At 40.8% G+C, this 19182-nt stretch overlaps 1 protein-coding gene across 1 annotated transcript in view; it reads right to left on the reverse strand.

Annotated features, from left to right (window-relative positions):
* The window catches only part of GPC6 (glypican 6), a 1059846-nt gene extending 1048305 nt beyond the window's left edge, over positions 1-11541 (reverse strand). Inside the window, exon 1 of the mRNA XM_061170848.1 lies at positions 10717-11541. Within this exon, the coding sequence (XP_061026831.1) occupies positions 10717-10876 (160 nt within the window). The 5' untranslated portion in view covers positions 10877-11541. The remainder of the gene's footprint in view (positions 1-10716) is intronic.
* Positions 11542-19182: the final 7641 nt, after the last annotated feature.

Below are 19182 nucleotides of genomic sequence, written 5' to 3' on the forward strand. Positions count from 1 at the left end.
ACAGCTTCTGTCATGAGCCGTGAAAATCAATTCCACAGGAACCAGGCTGAAATGTGGCCGAAGGTGGTACACCTACAGGCTGGCGCTGCACGGCAGAGCCTCCTTCTGGGCATCCCTGGCACCTTCCAGAAGCCCCAGACAGCGGCTCCCCGGCAGTGCCTGGGAGGAGATAGGCAGCCGGAGACTTCCAGAAACCTCCAGGCTTCTCTCTTAGGACACTGGTTCTCTCTAATGCTTCATTAGGTTAAAATGAGAATTGTCGCCCAGCATGAAGATAGCTTCAGGAAGTGTCACCCTGGGAAAAGCCTGCTCTCGCTTATTTGTATTCCATCTTTCTGTTTTTCCTGATGATACTAATTGGGAGAGAGGCTCATTTTTCCCCAAAGAATACTGTTTCAAAGCCTTTCAAAACAGAGAGCAGTTTTAAACTTTTTTTTTCCAAGTACCACATCATATTTTTGAAAATAAATATTTCAGAGGAATCACAATGGCTTTGTCAAGAGTTGTACTTTATAAACTAATGGTTAGAAAGGTTAAAACTCACTTTAAAATGCGTTACAGGGCTTCCCTGGTGGCGCAGTGGTTGAGAATCTGCCTGCCAATGCAGCGGACACGGGTTCGAGCCCTGGTCTGGGAAGATCCCACATGCCGCGGAGCAACTAGGCCCGTGAGCCACAACTACTGAGCCTGCGCGTCTGGAGCCTGTGCTCCGCAACAAGAGAGGCCGCGACAGTGAGAGGCCCGCACACCGCGATGAAGAGTGGCCCCCGCTCGCCGCAACTAGAGAAAGCCCTCGCACAGAAACGAAGACCCAACACAGCCATAAATAAATAAATAATTAATTAAAAATGCGTTACAGGTTTCTCAGTTAAAGGAAATTGTTATTCCAGTGATAAAATGCACCTTTGTTACTACATAGAATTAAGATCAGTATAACCTATATTTTTATATATAGTCAACACTTTGTTAAACTGCAAACCTTTGTATCATTTAATAATACGCATGTTCTGGATAAAAATAAATCGCCATTCTTTAATCATAGCAATTAGTTTATGTTTATGCATATAACTTCTTACAATATTAAATTATCTATCTTTACAGCAATAACCCAGGCTGAGAAACTGACTCAAAGTTTATTTGTTAAATATAACAAAATGAAAAAGTATAATTTCATGGTTTTTTGCTGTGAATATCTGTTGCACCTAATGTACTGTTTTAACTGGAATTTAAGTGTGATCACCCTACTTGTATTTTTTTGATTAAAATAGAAAAACATGGGTTTATACAATTTTTATATGTCTAGTATACAAAACACATCATGAAGATCTCTGATTTTAAGAAATCCCCAAGTTCCTTTTTTTAAAGAAGGGAAGGTGGTAATTGAAAAGAGATTATATGTAATGATTTTGTTGTTGATGACATAAGATTTGCCATTTGCAACCTATTATATTCAATTGAAATTGACCTTTTATGAGAGCCATGTGGTAATATAGGTGAAATGAATATATTCTTTATGGCAGTCATATAAAAAGATTGGCCTAAGCTTTTAACATAGTACTTGACCTCCTGGTGTCTGAATACCCCCCAGTCTGTGAAAGAATATTGAATAAGATAACCACATAATCAAATGAGTAGTAAAAGCACAGTAAAAGCCTTTCACACATTAGCACTTGATAATGTAAAAGTAACAGTCAACTATGTTCCCTAAATTCAGTGCAAACGTATAGCTGGAGGAGAGGCTGGAACAGATCAAGTAGGAATGTTCAGGAATCTTGCATTTCCAGATAATTAATGCTTTAGAATTACAAATTCTTATTTTCCAAATAGAGCTCCCATTATGCCAAAGATCACTTAAACTCTTCAAAATCATTTGTTAAACTTTTTGCCACAAAAAAAAAAAGAAAAAAATCAACGATCTTAAATTTTACCATTTTTTAAGTTTTAAAAACTCCCAATCATTGGGATTTGGAATAAAATAGGATAAGGAAACAGCTAAAGGACAACATTTCTTACTTTCTCAGGAAAAAAATTAAGGCCTGTCACTTAAAAATACCTATAATAGCCAAAAGCATGGTGGCTTTTTCAAGTTCATTGCAAAAGTGCTATTGACGGGCTTCCCTGGTGGCGCAGTGGTTGAGAATCTGCCTGCCAATGCAGGTGACACGGGTTCGAGCCCTGGTCTGGGAAGATCCCACATGCCGCGGAGCAACTAGGCCCGTGAGCCACAACTACTGAGCCTGCGCGTCTGGAGCCTGTGCTCCGCAACAAGAGAGGCCGCGACAGTGAGAGGCCCACACACCGCGATGAAGAGTGGCCCCCGCTCGCCGCAACTAGAGAAAGCCCTCGCACAGAAATGAAGACCCAACACAGCCATAAAAAAAAAAAAAAAAAAAAAAAGTGCTATTGACTTTGAGCTATTCTGACCCATTAAGAAAATAATAACTGAAAGTTAGTCATCATTTTTTGGAAGACCTCAGAGTGCTTTCTTTGCAAAGAAAAGACTTGCCTCAACTTCATTGCAGCCTTGAGAGGAAACACCTCTAGTTCCCTGGAATTCAGCAGAGGAGCACTGGCCCCTGCTAATCTCAGCTATTCTGGGGGCACAAAAAGAGGAAGTCAATTTCTCAAGAAATCCAAGAAATGTAAGGAGCAAACATACTAGCTGATAAAGCCTACAGAACACAGGTGTGCAGTCCAGAATGTATTATGCTACATCTGTAATTAAATGTGTATAAAATGAAGGGTGACCAGCCCTAAATGTAGTCTCCTTGTATCTAGAAGTCAGGAACAAGTGGCTAGATCTGTACAGGAAAAACAGCTCAAGGAGGGATGGGGCCGGGGAGGGATGGGGGGGAGGGTTGGAATTACTCTTGACCAGAAATCTTTTAAAAAAGACCCCCAAAATGAGTCCTACATACCCATAGGGAGCCTACCATATTAGCAAAGAATAATAGGGATCCTACCGTGAAAGAAACTTGAAATGACTTTTCCCAGTTCCCCTTGAAAGCAATGCTGTGGTTTTATTTTACTCACGCAGAAGTGCCCAGGGCAGCTGGGTTAGGCCCCGTCTGCTCCAGGCACAGGTGATTACGGATTGAAGGGAGCCAGTCACTCTCTTTCCCTTGGTCCCCCTAGTGGTCAATGTAGACATTTGGAAGAAAGCTGAGGAAACACGGTCGGGGTGCGCAGTTTGGAAGCAGCAACTCTTTCTGGGTGGAGATTCCTACCCAAGGTCAAGGCGAAAAGTAACACAAAATCATTGCTCAAATATGACTGTCTCCCCTGACAAAAACGTGTACTTAAAACCACATTGAATGCACCCGGAATGTGGCCCCCAGAAACTCAAAGGATGGTGCCCAGACCAACAGCATCAACGTCACCTGGGAACTTGTTAAAAATGCACATTACAGGTCCTATCCCAGAACTACTAAGTCAGAACTTGTGGGGATGACCCAAGCGTTCGCGTTTAACAAGGCCTCCAGTGATTCTGATGCATGATAAAGTTTATGAAGCACTGCTCCAGACCACTGGCTCTCTTCCCTAGATGCACATCAGGATTACTTGGGAAATTTTCAAAAGAAAGGAAGAGAAGAAGGGAGGAAGGGAGGGAGGGAGGGAAGGAAGTACCCTTCCCAGACCGATTAAATCAGACTATCTGAAGATGAAGCCCAAGTGCAGGTATTTTTTTTAATATCTCACATGATTCCAGGATAGCCCTGGCTCTTTCCAACTCGAAAGAGCCAGTTGTTAAATTTTCTGGAATTTTGTGAGCCGGTTGTTGAGCTGTGAGTAGCTCAAGATCGGTCACAGTGGGAACACTTAGACCACAAAAATTGGCAAATGCTACAAATCTGGTCTCTCCACACACTACCCTCCAGAGAGCCAGTTGTTTAACATTTATCAGTTCACCACTGGCCGGAGTTGAGAAACACTGGTTTAAAGCAAGAATGCCAAATACTTAATTCAGATAGTCTGAGTCATTCCTCTCAATTTCTCCGTTACCCCTAAGTTCCTTATTAAGATTATGAAGATTAACCAAGCATTTCAGTGGCCATATACGTGAGAAAGGTGACTACCAGCCTGTCTTAGGGTATAACTGTGACTAGTTCAGATCAACAGCCATAGTCCTTTTCCTTTCTCTTCCAAGCATGGGCATAGGAAGCAATTCTGGAATGAGAAGGGTGGGTAAATCTGCTGGGGGACTGCTGAGGCTAGTCTGCCTCATCAATGGAGAGATGCACATGGGAAGAAATGGTCCCTTTCTATGCCTCTGGGCATTGCCCCTTTGCCTCTTGGTACTCCAGCAGCCATCTTGTTTCCATCATGGCCCTGACCTGGATGATGGTTGGAATGAGGATGGAAGAGCCAAAAGATGGGGAGAACCTGGGACCGGGTGATACTGTTAACTTTCTACTTTCTCACTCCTAGAACTGCTCTATGTTGGGACTTCTTCCTATGTAAAAGAATGGCTCTCAGTGATCATGTAAACTGGAACTCCTCTCATGCTTTCAGGGCCTTCTTTCCATAAAGGCAATGTGTGTGCCCTCTGCTTCCCGCCCCCCCCCCTTCCTGACTCTGTACTCACACTTCAGAGCCCATCGCTCTTCTTCAAGGAGGCATTTCCATAACCCTGTGATCAGAACACAGGATCCTATATTTTTTCCATTTTTTAAAATTTTTTATTTATTTATTTATTTATTTATTTACTGTGGCCACACCTCCAGGCATAGGGGATCTTAGTTCCCCCACCAGGGACCTGAACCCACGCCCCCTGCAGGGGAAGCATGGAGTCTTAACCACTGGACCACCAGGGAAGTCCCCACATGCTCCTACTGAATGCTTTCCCAGTGCCAGGTACCCTAGTGCTGTGCACTTATCTCAGCCATTCACTGTTAAAGGTGCCCTTAATTTCTGCTTCCCTGCTGGGATTAAAACTCCCTGGGGCCCTATAGCCAGTCCCTGGCATGGTGACTTACACATAGTAGGTAAATAAGAACTAGTTATTGGAAAAATGAAAAAAAAATGCCTAAAAGAAATGGAGAATAGGTTATAAAAATAATAACCTGAATAATGTGTAAATGTGGAATCAAATTTCTATTTCTCTTTGTTACTAACTGGTGCATTTGTTTAAAAATATTTTTCATCCAGGGTTATTAAAAACTCTTAAATATTTCCATCCAGGATTATTAGAATTTTTAAACCTTTACCCAAGAGTAGCACTATGAAACCCTTTATTTACAAACATGCCATCCAGGGAGTCAACTACACTTTCAAACACTCTCAGGTAAATCACTAAAAACTGAGTAATACAGGAGAAATCTATGAAACTACTTAAAGTCTCATTGTGTGCCAGCTAAAGAATTTAAGAGAGCAGAATTTGGTCTGCAAAAGGATATAAGCACCAAGTTTGAAATATTAATTATTCTGTTTATACTGGCAAGACAACTCTAAGTCACCTTGCTGGCCTTGGTAGAAGTCTTTTGAGAGATGTGAATTAAGGAGGAAAAAAAGTCTTATGATGTTACTTTGGTGGGTTTGAATATGAATTAAGACTAAGCTAATGAACTATTTTATCAATAATTCCTTTACTACAGTTTTTATCCTAAACTCATATTTCTATAAAAATCTAGCGACTGAATGGTAGGTCACTTTGGTTTAAAAGGACTCAATTTTATATTTTGTTAAGTGTTCATAATACTCACCCATAATTGTAAAAGAACACTAGTCACCCTCTCACATAAATTATAATGCAATGTTTATACTACAATATTTTAAAGAACATAACGCTGTATATTTTAAATCACTTTTGATAGTGGCCTACATTTCTGCTCACAAGCTATTACAATGTGGCACAGTTAAAAGATATAAGTTTTTTGTAAAAAAGTATATCAGTCAACTCAGATGAACTCTTATTCTCAACGATGACATATCATCTTCTAATTAAATCAGCTAAGATAACTCTGTTTGCAAGGATCATTCTAAAATTAATTCCCAAATCAAGAGTCTAACAAGTGGTACTCCTAATAGTCCAGATTTTAGATTGCTTCGATACCTGGAATTAATGTGAATCTTTTAGTAATCTAGTGACTTGACAAATCATAAAAAAAAAATTGAAGTTCCGCTAACTCATTTCTACCTCACAGTGTTCTTCGAAAGGATTTTAAAGACATCGCCTAACTAAACAGAGGGCAAAGAAATCAGAACTCTGTGAAGCAGGCAGCTAAATGGAAATTAAATTATTTATCCCAAACTAGGAGATTTAATATGTCTCCAAAAGAGTAAGACTTACCAAACACTGTTTTTTCATTTATGTTAATGTGATATCTACATGTAAAATTGAAAAAAGAGTTGGGTTAACAGCAAACGTATCAAATAAGTTGGTTTGCTGGGGAGCAGAGCGAGGGAGGGCTTTTTCCCGGGAAGCCCACCAAAAAAAGGAAAGGACTGCTGGACGAAGGCCAGATAAAATGAAGCATTACATATTTTGAAATTTGAAAACAATAAAGAAAGACTAAAAATGTCACTAGTATATCAGTGGAATATAAGAGAATTTTTTTTTAATTTTAGACTTTGAGACAGATTTTTAGATTTTTGAGATAAATTGATATTAAAGAGATGGGAGAGAATTTACTGCTTTCTTAATATCCAGCTATAGCCCGACTCTCAAAATACCTGAGATAGGAAAAAGGTGGCAAAGTAAATTATTGAGAACAGAGTTAGTTAAATTTTTTTCCTAATCTGTGGAGATAAACTTCCCTCCTCCCTCTACCCCCATGATAATTTCCTGGAGTAAGTTTTTTTGGACTAACCCAATATTCAGAAAGTAGGCCCAGTATATTGAAAAAAACCCGACACATGTTTTTACTTTCTATCTTTCATATAACCACATCTATACAATGATCGGGAAAATGCACGAGTACACAGACAATTTAGTGGTGGTGGCGTAGCCAATTCCAGAGAACATAAAATCCAAATTCAAAGTGATTTTGAAAAATTGTAGATGTTGCAAGTAAATAGAAAAATACTCAGCTTGAACTGTGAGTGAATGCATATGGTGATTGATAATACCAGGTTATAGATGTATTAGATGAGGAAAGAATTGATTTTACATGCATTCATTCGACAAATACAGAATGGCAGTGGGCAAGGTGAAGTGGATGGACTCCAGTGCCTGGGGTCAGAGTGCCTGCGTTTGAATTCTAGCCTCATCACTTGCTATCTGAGTCATCCTTGGGCAAGTTAATTATTTGTCTCTGTGTTGCTCAGTCTTTTCATCTTTAAAATGGGGATAATGATAGCATCTAAGTTATTAGAAAAAGTCAGTAAGGCAATGTTTAATGTTTTTAAAGTAGGTAATGTTTTTCAGATAGGTGCTGGGCACATAGTAATTTCTATATAAGGGATTGTTAAGTAAAGTTGTGGTAGATAAATGAAAAACATTAACCTGTAAGCCAATAAATTACCACTAGTCAGCAACACATGCATATTATAATTAATGACTCCAAGAAGGCTCAAAGCATAAAATAGAGGCACCGTAAGCATAAAACAGCATTCCCTGAATTGCCCAGACTTTTAAGCAGATGCTCTTTTCAGTTGTGAGTTCCTTTAGAAGTTTAGCGCCATCAGGATGAGTTGGATTGGAAAATGAGATAATATTTCTGATGCTGGAAGAAAAACTGGCATGTCTCACACTGACCTTTGATCAGAATAACAGTCCTAACAAAGAACTTGATGCTACATGGCTCAATATCTTCCCAGAAGATAGAACAAGAGAAAATAAGCAAGCACACTTTGAAGGCTTTTGGCTAGATATCTGGAAACATTTTGATACCACAAAAATTACTAAGTATTAGAATGGATTGCTGAGAGGGGCTCAAGAGTCTATTCCTTTGGAGGTCTTTGAAACAAGGGCAGATAGTCTATCTGATCTGCCTGGGATGGTTTAAAATCAGGGCTGAGTGAAGATTAATGGTACAAGCTGCCCCCTGAAGGCCTCCTCTTTCCCAAGCACTCTCTGAGAGTCGAACTTTATATATTACCCATCAGTTCCTCATCTGTTGAGTTTGAAGAACTCCCTTTTATCCTAGAATGGAAAAGGGCACACTATTTCACAATTGTGAGTTCTGAGTAAAACTTTAATAATGTCATGATGAAACATCATGTCCTTATTACTTCTCAGTTATTTTACCAGGCAAGCTACCTGTAAATATCTTTCAACTAGAAACAGCTCTCAAGAACCTGAAATCTGAACAGCAGTTCCTTTAAATTCATGTTCCCTGGCAGACTAACAGCACATGCCGTTTCTCAAGCAAACCAGTAAAAGTCCAAACAAGGCAAAGGATGGAAAGGAGTTGAAGGGAAGGATAACCACCATATACTAGATAATTAAAAGTAAATGGTATCAGGAACGAGGGAAGAGAGAAAGAGTGTGTTCATTTAATAACAGGACACCTAAGTGATCATTCCAACAGCAATAGGTAGCACTGAGCAAAGTTTACCTTGAAAAAATGTTGATCCTTAATATAGTTATCTTTCAATTCATTTCTTTTCCTATCAGATGTGCCTCTGACCCCCCAGTGACCTATAGCTTGAGTATTTCCACTGGCACAAAGGACAGGAGGATTTAGGCAAACTCAACAGTGCCCTTAGTCCTAGAAAGTGATTTTAACAAAAGTGCACACATTTTAGAAATTCGTAGCTAATTAGCAAGCACTGTAATTGTCAAGGGGTGGAGAAAAAAGGGGAAAAAACCCCTCTGTAGTTAAAACTCTACTGAAGGATTTATTTCAACCACTGGCAATGTTCCAGGAAAGTCAATGGGGCCTACAGAAATCATACACACCGAAAACCTTCCCTCTGATATGAAGGAGATTTGCATCGCGGTAAGGATGAACTGTAGTCTCCTGAAAGTCCCATTATCCACTAAAGAATACTGAAGCAATTTAAAAATACTTAACTATTTTCTTCTTTGAGATATATTATCTCAAATCATGTTGGGAAATATGTGTTTAAAAGTTTGAAAAAGCCCAGATGAGAGAAGAAAAAGTTCCTACAAGAAGTGATCCATACTCTAAACCTTTAAAAAGGTGAATTCCCTGAGATTGGGGGGGAGGGGAAAAAAGCAAAGCTGATCCTTATCAATTAATTAAAAAGAATGAAATAACAGTAGACAAAGCGGAAGGAGAGTTAAGAAACTTAAGGAGCTGCGGGGGCAGTCGCTTTCTATTCACTGATTAACAAATTAAGGAGCTCTGGAAAAGGGAGAAGAAGTGACAGGGAGAGAAAAGTGGTCTTATAATTCACCACAGGTTCCGCCTCCGACTCACCAGAGGCTGCCTATGTCTGGCTCAGAATTAAAAAAGGCTCCCTGTATATAATGCTCCGCGCTGTTAGCGTGATGTGTAAGCTGTTTTTTTCAATGCCTGTATTTCTAGAAATGTGCTCATTCCGGTGTGAGTAAAAAACCCCACTTGTAGAGTTTGTGGATCAACCGCAATAAAACAGCAATCCCACTACGTATCGAAACCGTGATGTTTTAAGATCTCTGCAAAAATGCTTTTCCTCCAGCGACCAGTTCTTTGGCAAAACGCAGAGAGGCTGGTGGAAATCCAGCGTTTTGACTCGACCCTCCGAGGACCCTGAGGACTCCAGCTGCGGGGTCTGAGCAGCCCGCGCCCCCGGAGCATCTCCTGGCCTCTCTCGCAGCCACAGGATTACCTCTCCCCAACACGTTTCTTTCACCGAGCCCCCGACAAGCTCGGGTTCGGTTGGAGCTAAGAGCCGGAAAACACGCACCCAGGCTGCCGCGCAAGTTGTCGGAGGGGCTCTCGGTGGAGGAATGCTGGTGGCCGGGCACGCGGGGGACGCGGGGTCCCAGGAGCCCGGGACGAATCCACCAGCGAGCCACCCGCTTAAGTTGACTCCGCTTCCCAGAGCGGGCGGCCGAGGCCGCGCTCAGGACGGGGCGCGGCGCCGGGTGGCCGGGGTGTCCCCGAACCGCGAGTGACCAACCGCAATCGGGGAAGCACTGAGGAACCGTAACGGGAAAGCCCGCCCCAAATCTGAAACGGGCAGCCCACGAACTCCCCTGAGCAGCCCGGAACCGCCGACGTCGGAGGCCGAGTCCCCCGGTGGGGTTCCCCCCCGCCCCAAGCCTCTCCCGCCCCCGGCCCGGGCGCCGGGCGCTCTGCCTCCCCGAAGGTCAGGAGAGGGGAGCGAGGGGCGAAGAGAGCCCTCCGCGTCTCTCCACCGCCCCCGCCGGCGCGAGGGCGGGAGCGGAGAAGGCGCCACTCAGACTGTGGCGCTGGGCAAACTGCGGCCGCAGTTCTTCCAAGTTTGCCTGAGCGAGCGGCGCGGGGTGGGCGCCCCGCTCGGCGATCTGCCCCCGCGCCGCGGCCGCCCCGGAGGGTGCCGGGCTCCCCGGCCCGGGCGGCCGGAGCCAACGGCGAAGGGGGCGCGAGGGCGCGGGAGGGAGGGAGGAGGGAGGGAAGGAGGGCGCTCCCGCGTGTGCACACAATGAGGCAGCCGAGACGCACACCTTCCCCCGCGGGCGAAGCGGCGGGAGTATCCGCCGCCCCGCACAGAAGCACCGCGGCCGGGAGAGCCCCGACAGAAAAGTGAACAGCAACAGGGGGAAGGCGGAGGGCTTTCCGGAGGCGCGGGGGACGTGCGGCCGCCGCGGGCTGCAGCCGGCCCGGGCCGCGCGCCCGCGCTTACCTGCTATCTCCTGGTAGGGGATGTCCGCCAGGCTGAATCCCTTGGCACCGTACGCCTGGCGGACCTCGCCGCAGCTCCGAGCCTTCACATCCGCGCCGGCCGGGAGGGACAGCAGCAGCCCGGAGAGGGGAAGAATCACAGCCCCGATCCAAGAAGGCATGGTGCAACATGCAAATCCAGCTCGGTGAACCCCGAGACCCGTGCGCTCTTCACCTTGCCCCTCAAGCCGAAAGCCCGCCAGAGCCGGCGGCGCGCTCCTCGCCGCTGCCCAGCGTCACCCCCTTCCGCCAGCCGAGGGGACGAGCACCGCAGCCCTCTGGACTACGCTCAGCAAACTTTTATAAGCCTGATGGAGGATGGCAAGCCAACCAGGGCTGGCTGGGAAAGCAGCCGCCTTGCTGCTCTGGCCCCCCAGACCGAAAACGGTGCAATAAAAAACGAGAAAGAGGAGGAAAAGAAATGTTTAGAAAACCACCATGGGGGTTGAGAGCTGCGATCCGAGTTCCGAGCCGCAGAATTCTAGCGCGCGGCGAGCTCGGCTCGCGGGAGTGTGCGGCGAAGGTGGGGACGCGCGCCGGCTCTCCCGGGAGGGAGATGGACAGGCGACCGCGAGGGTGTGCGCGCGCGAGTGTGTGTCGGTGTGAGCGCGGGGTTCTTGGGGCTGCGTGTGCGTGGAGGTATGTGTTGGGGATATACGGGATCCAGGGGAAACCTCAGCTTCACACAGGCTGAGGGAGAGCCTGTGAGAGTCCTCCTGAAATAGGAAGAGAGAAATCCTGGAGACAGACACTGGAGGCAAGAGGGAAGGAAAAAGGAGGGGCGGGAGAGAAACGTGCTACACATTGCACAGCCGAAATTCAGAGGCAGAGTCGAAGGCAAAACCTGGACTGGATTTCTTTCTACTCGGTAGAAGAAGGGAGGGGGAAAAAAAGGAAAGGTTCCTATTTTCTCATTCCCTGAACATCCTTCATACTGATCCGAAATGCTACCTTTAAATGCCATAACAAAGTCATCTAGACACAAAAAGCATTTTGAAGTCATTCACTTACGTTAGTAAACTATATTTTTGTGGACGTAAAGGACAACACAATTCCAATTGTTGCTCTAAATATGAGAAACAATTCACGACCTACTGAAACCCAAAGCCAGCGTAGAAATGAACAATTATAGGGGTAAACGCAAATAGCAGGGCACAGTCGTTACTCTAATTGCTGGTCTCATTTCTCTTTGACTTTGTTTTTATTTTGTAAACGCAGTTCAGGCACACATTAGAGACCAGTAGTTTTTCTTATTTTCAAACTTTGGGTTCTGGACTCAAAAATGTCCCCCTTTTCAATTTCAAATATTACATACTCTTGGATCAGAAATCATTGTCTTAGGTTTCTAGCGTGTGGAGGAACAGGAAAGCTAAGGAGAAGTAGAACAAGGGAGCAGTGAGAAAATGAGAGAGCAGGGGTCTTTGGGGTACATGAAGGAAGATATTGGGGAGGGAAGTGAGGTCTTCCTTCCCTCTCTTCAAATACTCTCACATACTAGATTTACTGTTTTCTTCCAAGTTAACAGAATTCTCAAGTGGAGAATCAATTCACTTATTTCTTCCTGTCTTATACTCAAGTTCTGTGAAATGGGATCAATATGAAAATTCTTATCAATCTTCTTATGTTAATGAACTCTGCTAGGCAGAAGTATGTGTTGAAACCCAAAGCTCATGCAGCTACTGGGGTAGTTAAATCCAAGACCAAAAAAATAAATTAATTAATAAAAAAATAAATTTTTAAAAGGTGATGCTTACTTGTGTGGCTGTATGTATTTAGGTCAGCACATTATTCAGAAATAACTATTGGGTGATGTCCAGCTTTTTGGAGCTTACCTATAAAGCTATGTTTTTCAGATGACAGCTATTAATGACCAGAATGACTCATGAAATTTGTCATTCTGTTTGTTATCACCATCACAGTCATAATCATCTTCATCATCATTACAACACATTAGGTACCTCTGCTTCCTCTCTTTAATTCCTCCTCTTTTACTCCACCAAAAAGACTCCTGAGTTTAAGATCCAACCTGATTGAAACTAAGGAAATGCTTAAAAATGAGGTTCTCTTATTTACAATTTGATTTTTTCTCCTTGAAAACTCCAGAGCTAAATATATCTTTCTGAAAAAACACACATATTTTTTCTCTTAAAATTTTAGCACAATGTTTGCCTTCGTGATATTGTACTAACTGGCAGACCTTAAGTGACTGCACTTATTTCCCTCAAAGTCTGAAATCAAGATGAGAACAAAATATACTCTAGTGTCTTTGTGGACAAAGGATAAATTGGGTAGGATTAGGAATTGCTATAGCCAAGTCATTATTTCTATGACATTTGACATGACCTTCAAACTTCTGTTTCTGTCAGAGCCAGGTGGTGGGCATTTCACACTCCAAAGGAAGGGGGTAAATACATAATTTATCCTCTCATCTCACACTGGGACTCATTGTAATTTATCCTTACTCTAGCAGTATATAGCAAATAATGCAATAGAAAGGACACTTGAAGTGGAGGAAGAATAGGTAAAAACATAGTATATGTGTTTTAAATTATTTGAAAATCAATCATGAGCTATTTAATGAGCATTCAATGCAACTGTACAACACTAGGTTATTGTACGTAGCTCCTACACTTGTACCAAGGCTAGTATGGAACAAATTATAACTTAATCAGACATAGATTAGTTTAATCCCATCAGGAGGGTGAAATAATTTAAGGTAAGTTTGTAAATTCCAATCAGACCAAAGAATTAAGTAACTTGCTTTACCGGTGCTCTCAAACTCTGCTTAGTCCACTCACTGAGTAGTGTAGCACTGTATGAAGTGGTGTAAGAAATAAAGTCAAACTTTCCAGCTAAGGGCAACAGCAGAGCCTAGATGAGGTATTGGAATGAGACTGGAAGGTCATGGACGTTTATAAAGGAGGCCTGACTAGAAAGATGAGAACTCACATTCAGGAGAAGTTGGTGTTTGATTTAGATAGGAAAAAAGAAGTTTAGCTGAAGGACTTGAACCCTGGCAGTAATGTTTATATTGTACGTAATAGGAACAAAAGTTAGAACATGAAGAACAGCAAACCAAAGGAAGCAAGCACATAGAAGCAAGAGAAAGGTAAGTAGAAGAAACACATAGAACTCTGCCACAATGGTCAAGATTTCAGGTGACTGAGACCAGAACAGGAAGATAGTAAATGGAAAGACGGTGAAGATAAATTTTGCAGAAAGGATTAGGATGATTTGGTCCTTGGTTCAATACACACAAAAAATTGTTAAAAAGTTATTTTAAAATTGTTAGTCTATATACAGTGGAATATTACTCAGCCATAAAAAGAAACGAAATTGAGTTATTTGCAGTGATGTGGATGGACCTAGAGACTGTCATACAGAGTGAAGTAAGTCAGAAAAACAAATACCATATGCTAACACATATATATGGAATCTAAAAAAAAAGAAAAAAAAATGGTTCTGAAGAACCTAGGGGCAGGACAGGAATAAAGACGTAGATGTAAAGAATGGACCTGAGGACACGGGGAGGGAGAAGGGTAAGCTGGGACGAAGTGAGAGAGTGGCATAGACATATATACACTACCAAATGTAAAATAGCTAGCTAGTGGGAAGCAGCCGCATAGCACAGGGAGATCAGCTCAGTGCTTTGTGTCCACCTAGAGGGGTGGGATAGGGAGGGTGGGAGGGAGACGAAAGAGGGAGGGGATATGGGGATATATGTATATGTATATGTATAGCTGATTCACTTTGTTATAAAGCAGAAACTAACACACCACTGTAAAGCAATTATACTCCAATAAAGATGTTAAAAATTTTTTTAAAAAGTTGTAAGTCTCGTTGGGAAAATATGGTATATCTCCTATGAACTAAGACTCCTGTTTATACAGCACTTTCACATCCCAGCTGTTTTTACACAACCCCCTCTGGGCATAAGATGAATGGAGCCTAAGAGACTTTAAGATATGAAGAGAAAAAGACTGGTCTAAAGGAGCAGCCATAGCTGATAGGTAAGCAGAGCTGCCCCTGTCAGTTGCCCACTCCATGACCATCGGCTCTTCTTTCTTGCTACCCTAAGCCTGTCTGTGTTGGGAGCATTGTGCCAGCACCAAGGGGTGAATCACAATTGGTCGAGGCGAGTCAGGGCAATTTCTTTCCCTTTTCCATTATAGTGTAGGGGTGGGCATAACACCCATTTTTGGCCAATGAGATATAAGGAAAAGATTTCTGAGAAAAGCATTTTTCCTGATTAAAGGCAAGAATGGGAGCAGAAAGGTCTTTTTGCCTTTGCCTCCTGTCTTCTTAGAGCTAGTTGGCCATCTTGTGAGTAGGAAAAAAGACATTGCCAAGAGACAGAATGACAGAACAGAGGATGGAAAGAGCCTAGATCCTTGATTCCTGTTTGAGTCACAAAATCAGCCCTGGGACTGCCAACCTCTTAACTTCTTGTTAAATAATTCATAAATATCCTGTAGTTTATGCCACTGTCATTTGGTTACTCTGCTATTTACAAATGAAAGCAAAATTAATGTATATAGCAACCTAAAGGAAAAACAAAGGAAGTGAAGGCAACAGACAGGGGTTAGTTGCAAATATAAGAAGCAAACAAAAATGAGGTACCATCATGGAATCCAAGTTAGAAGATTTTCAAACATGAAGCAAATCCCAGAGGATGTCAAAGCCAAGAAGATGGAGAAAATGGTCCTTGGATGATGATAAAGAAGCTTACTGGAAACTGCAACAGAAACATTTTAGTAAAGTAATGGGGTAGATGCCATACCACATGGAATTGTATATGAAGTAGGTGGAGAGAATACTGAAACATCATGTATAACTGATTACCACCGTGTGGCAACTCTACGTGGAAGTGGGAAGGGGTAGCCAGGGAGTGCTTTCCCGGGGAAGCCCCTAAGGCTACAGGCAAGGATAGGAGACTAGACATAGAAAGAGATTGAAATTCAATATATTATTTGGTAGGTTGATTTTAAATATTCCTCTTTCTTATCTGCATCCTATAAGCTTTGTACAGTAAATGTGAGTTCTTTTTATGATGAGAAAGATATCATTTTACAATGAATATGTCACGCTTTTAACAAATGCAGATGATGATAATATTTGTGCCATGTTTTACAAAGTAAAGGTGTCTTACCATTATCTCATATATGTAAAACAAATGGGCGTTTATACTTCTTACAAAAAGATAACAACTTTGTGGTATGAAATTTTTGTTGTTGATAATTTTTTTTAAAAGCCGTGAATTAGAAAAGAAAAAAAGAAGGCAATTACACAAGTTACTATTCTTTCGCTCAGTTATACCAATTCATGAATGTGAAGCTGGATGAATTTTAAGTTTTTTTTCTTTTCTTTGTGTGTTTAGATCAAGTAGGACAAATAAGTTCAAATGAAATCTTATGAAAACAAGAGAGTTATACCAATTCATGAATGTGAAGCTGGATGAATTTTAAGTTTTTTTTCTTTTCTTTGTGTGTTTAGATCAAGTAGGACAAATAAGTTCAAATGAAATCTTATGAAAACAAGAGAATGGACTTCAAGTGTCTATTACACATCTCAGCTTGGCACAAATCAAAATCGCTTATTTAACCTGCCTCTTGAAAAACAAGGGCCTGTAATGAAAAAGCCGTCAGAAATTTAGCAACAGTAGCTCTTCCAGGTGCCTGGATAATGGGAAGGTTGCTGAGTTACAGAGAAAGAAAGGTAAACTTGGGTAAATAATGACCAGAAGTGGTAAAAATAATTTTTCATTTTTCTTATCAAGTTTTATACCAAACCAAATCCTAATAGTCCATTTAACATTTATCGAGCCTTAAGAATTTACCTAGTACTAATATAAACCCATTAAAATTATACCTTTAGGGCAGCTGAGAACCAGCTGGGTTGCTAATGATCTCTTGGGGTAAGCCAAACACGAAGGGACCACAGATTTTTCTTGTCTTGCAATATTAGTCTAAGGCTCTGAAGCCAGAGCTATTTAGCTTCAGAGGAGAGAATCATGTGATCTGCTTCATCAGATTTTTGCCTAATAGTTATGTCAGAGTTTAGCAAAGAGAATTGAAAGAGCTCTAATTATTTAATTATATTTAGTTTTCATATATGTATGCTGGAAACATGAACAATGATGAAAGTATTTCATGTATTCTTAAGCACTACTCATATTTACTTGAAATATTATTAACAGTCATCAAGAAGGTATAAATAGAAAATATGTTAAAGCATAACAATGATTTATACTCTATTTAAAATTTTTCATATTTATTAATGATCCAGAAATCTACTCTCCATTGACTGTGAGTTTCATGCCTAGAAATACCTCTTAAGCTATTAAGTACATTTAAATATTAAGTAACAAAATATTTTTTAAAAATCGGTGTTAAGACCTCTTTCTGCCTTGGAACAATCTTGGGAAATGGCATACTAGCTAAGCATCATTTTAGACCATCATTAGAAAAGCTTATTATACATAAGGAAGAGAGTTTCGTTCTGACTTTATGGCTCACAATATTAATAAACGCCTTCAACCATGTCATTATTTAAAGCTCATGTGTTTTTGAAGTGTTTCCAAATCAGATATGTAAATGTAAAAGTGACACAAATGAAAATCCTATTGCAGATTAATAAACTTGCATTTTTGTAGTTCATAAAAGAAGATCATTTAACCTTGTCTTACTTGTTATAAATTCAGATATTAATGTTATGAGAGATGATTCTGTAGCTAAGCAGTAATTTTACATCCCTAGATTATTGGAACCATACATCTTGGCAGTCATTCCTCTAGTTCTTCTGCTTTTGTGAAAGATGAATGGAGCTTTGTGTAGTTTTCAGATCATCTGGCACCATAAACAATGACATTCCTTAAGGCAAATGGATGACAACACAGGCTAATTTGACAGAGGATAGCTCTCCTTGCTAACTTTCATCAATGGAATACCTTAATTCTCTATATTAAAATGGTTTCTCAAATTTTAAAAGCTCTGAGTTAATTAACTATCATTAGTTATTTCGGCACTAAATAAGCAGTATGTCAGACTTGATTTTTGGAAAAAAACTGATATGAACCCATAGAATATTGCTGTTATTAACTATTTTACTACATAGAGGTCTCTGCTCTTAACTTCAGCTTAGAAGGGCCCTGTTCTGAAGGAACAGGAAGATAATTTTCTGATTAGGCTTTTTTTTTAACCTAATATTTCTACATAAGAAGAGGATGAAAACAAACAAAAAGTTACTTAGATAAATAAATTAGAAAAATTCTTCAATTGATTAGAGTCAGAAGAAATCCAAAGAAATTTTAAAAGACATTAATGTGATTAAACTTTGCTATTGATGATCGTACTTTGATATCAAGTTACTTTTAATAATGGAAGGCAATCTGAATATTCTAAAATTCAATAATCAACATATTCATAGCTTTTAATTTGGGGAGTTTTCTAATAACTTCTAATTATAATGATTAAATTCATTCAAGCTTGTTGTAAGTTAGCATAGATACTAGAAAGGAAAAAAGGAAGTGAAAAATTTGAATGGGTTCTTCTGCATCTACTGGTACGTTCAAGTCAATAAAACTTCTTTGTTAAGTGTCACACCTTAAAGCAGTATTATTTTTTCTGTAGAAAACAGGTGAAGGAGGTTAGAGGCAACGTTTTCTTAAGGCCAAGTAGAATAGTTAACTCTTCTCTCTTGAGGGGCTATAGTCACACAGATCTCAGCTAGAAACTATACGAAGACTAATGGTCATAAGAAAAAAAGGGTAGGAGTCAACAGCCAGGTTGTATTCGTATATGACTCTACAAAGAAAAACTCAGTCTTAATAGAACCAGTAAATAGTGTCAATCCGGTAGCATATCAATAACTTCATTGATACATTTAGTTGATCATTTGACAAAGATTATGATCATGTTATTTAAAGGTTTCACTTGAAGAAGCCAAGCTAATTCCTTAAAAAAAAAAACCCAAACTGATTCAATTATACCAAATGTCATCTCTTCTGCAAGTTACAAGGACATTGTCTTCAATAATAATTCTTATTTATATAGGTTTTCAAACTCTACCGATTCACCTTCATGGTTGGAATGAATATACATGGACATCAGAAGTACAAAGAAAATTTATTTCCTCAACTTAGTCATTGCTCTGAATAATTAGAAGAATTTATCAATAAAATATGCTCCCTATCAAGTCAGGAAAACAGCTTCTCGGTGTGTCCAGAAAAATCCTCTAACATATTCTCTGTCAATGCTAACATTTTCATTAAGAATTTTATGATTAAGTGTTCTTTTTAGTTTAGATTAAAATGTTCACAGATGTACTTTCCTCACCCACATAGAGCAAAGTTTTCTAACCAGTTTATGGCTACACTACACCCAAACTTTGTCACATTTTAAAAGATCAGTAAACATTAAGGAAAAGAATC

The sequence above is a fragment of the Eubalaena glacialis genome, chromosome 16, assembly GCF_028564815.1.
Source record: "Eubalaena glacialis isolate mEubGla1 chromosome 16, mEubGla1.1.hap2.+ XY, whole genome shotgun sequence".
In the NCBI taxonomy this organism is placed as follows: Eukaryota; Metazoa; Chordata; class Mammalia; order Artiodactyla; family Balaenidae; genus Eubalaena; species Eubalaena glacialis.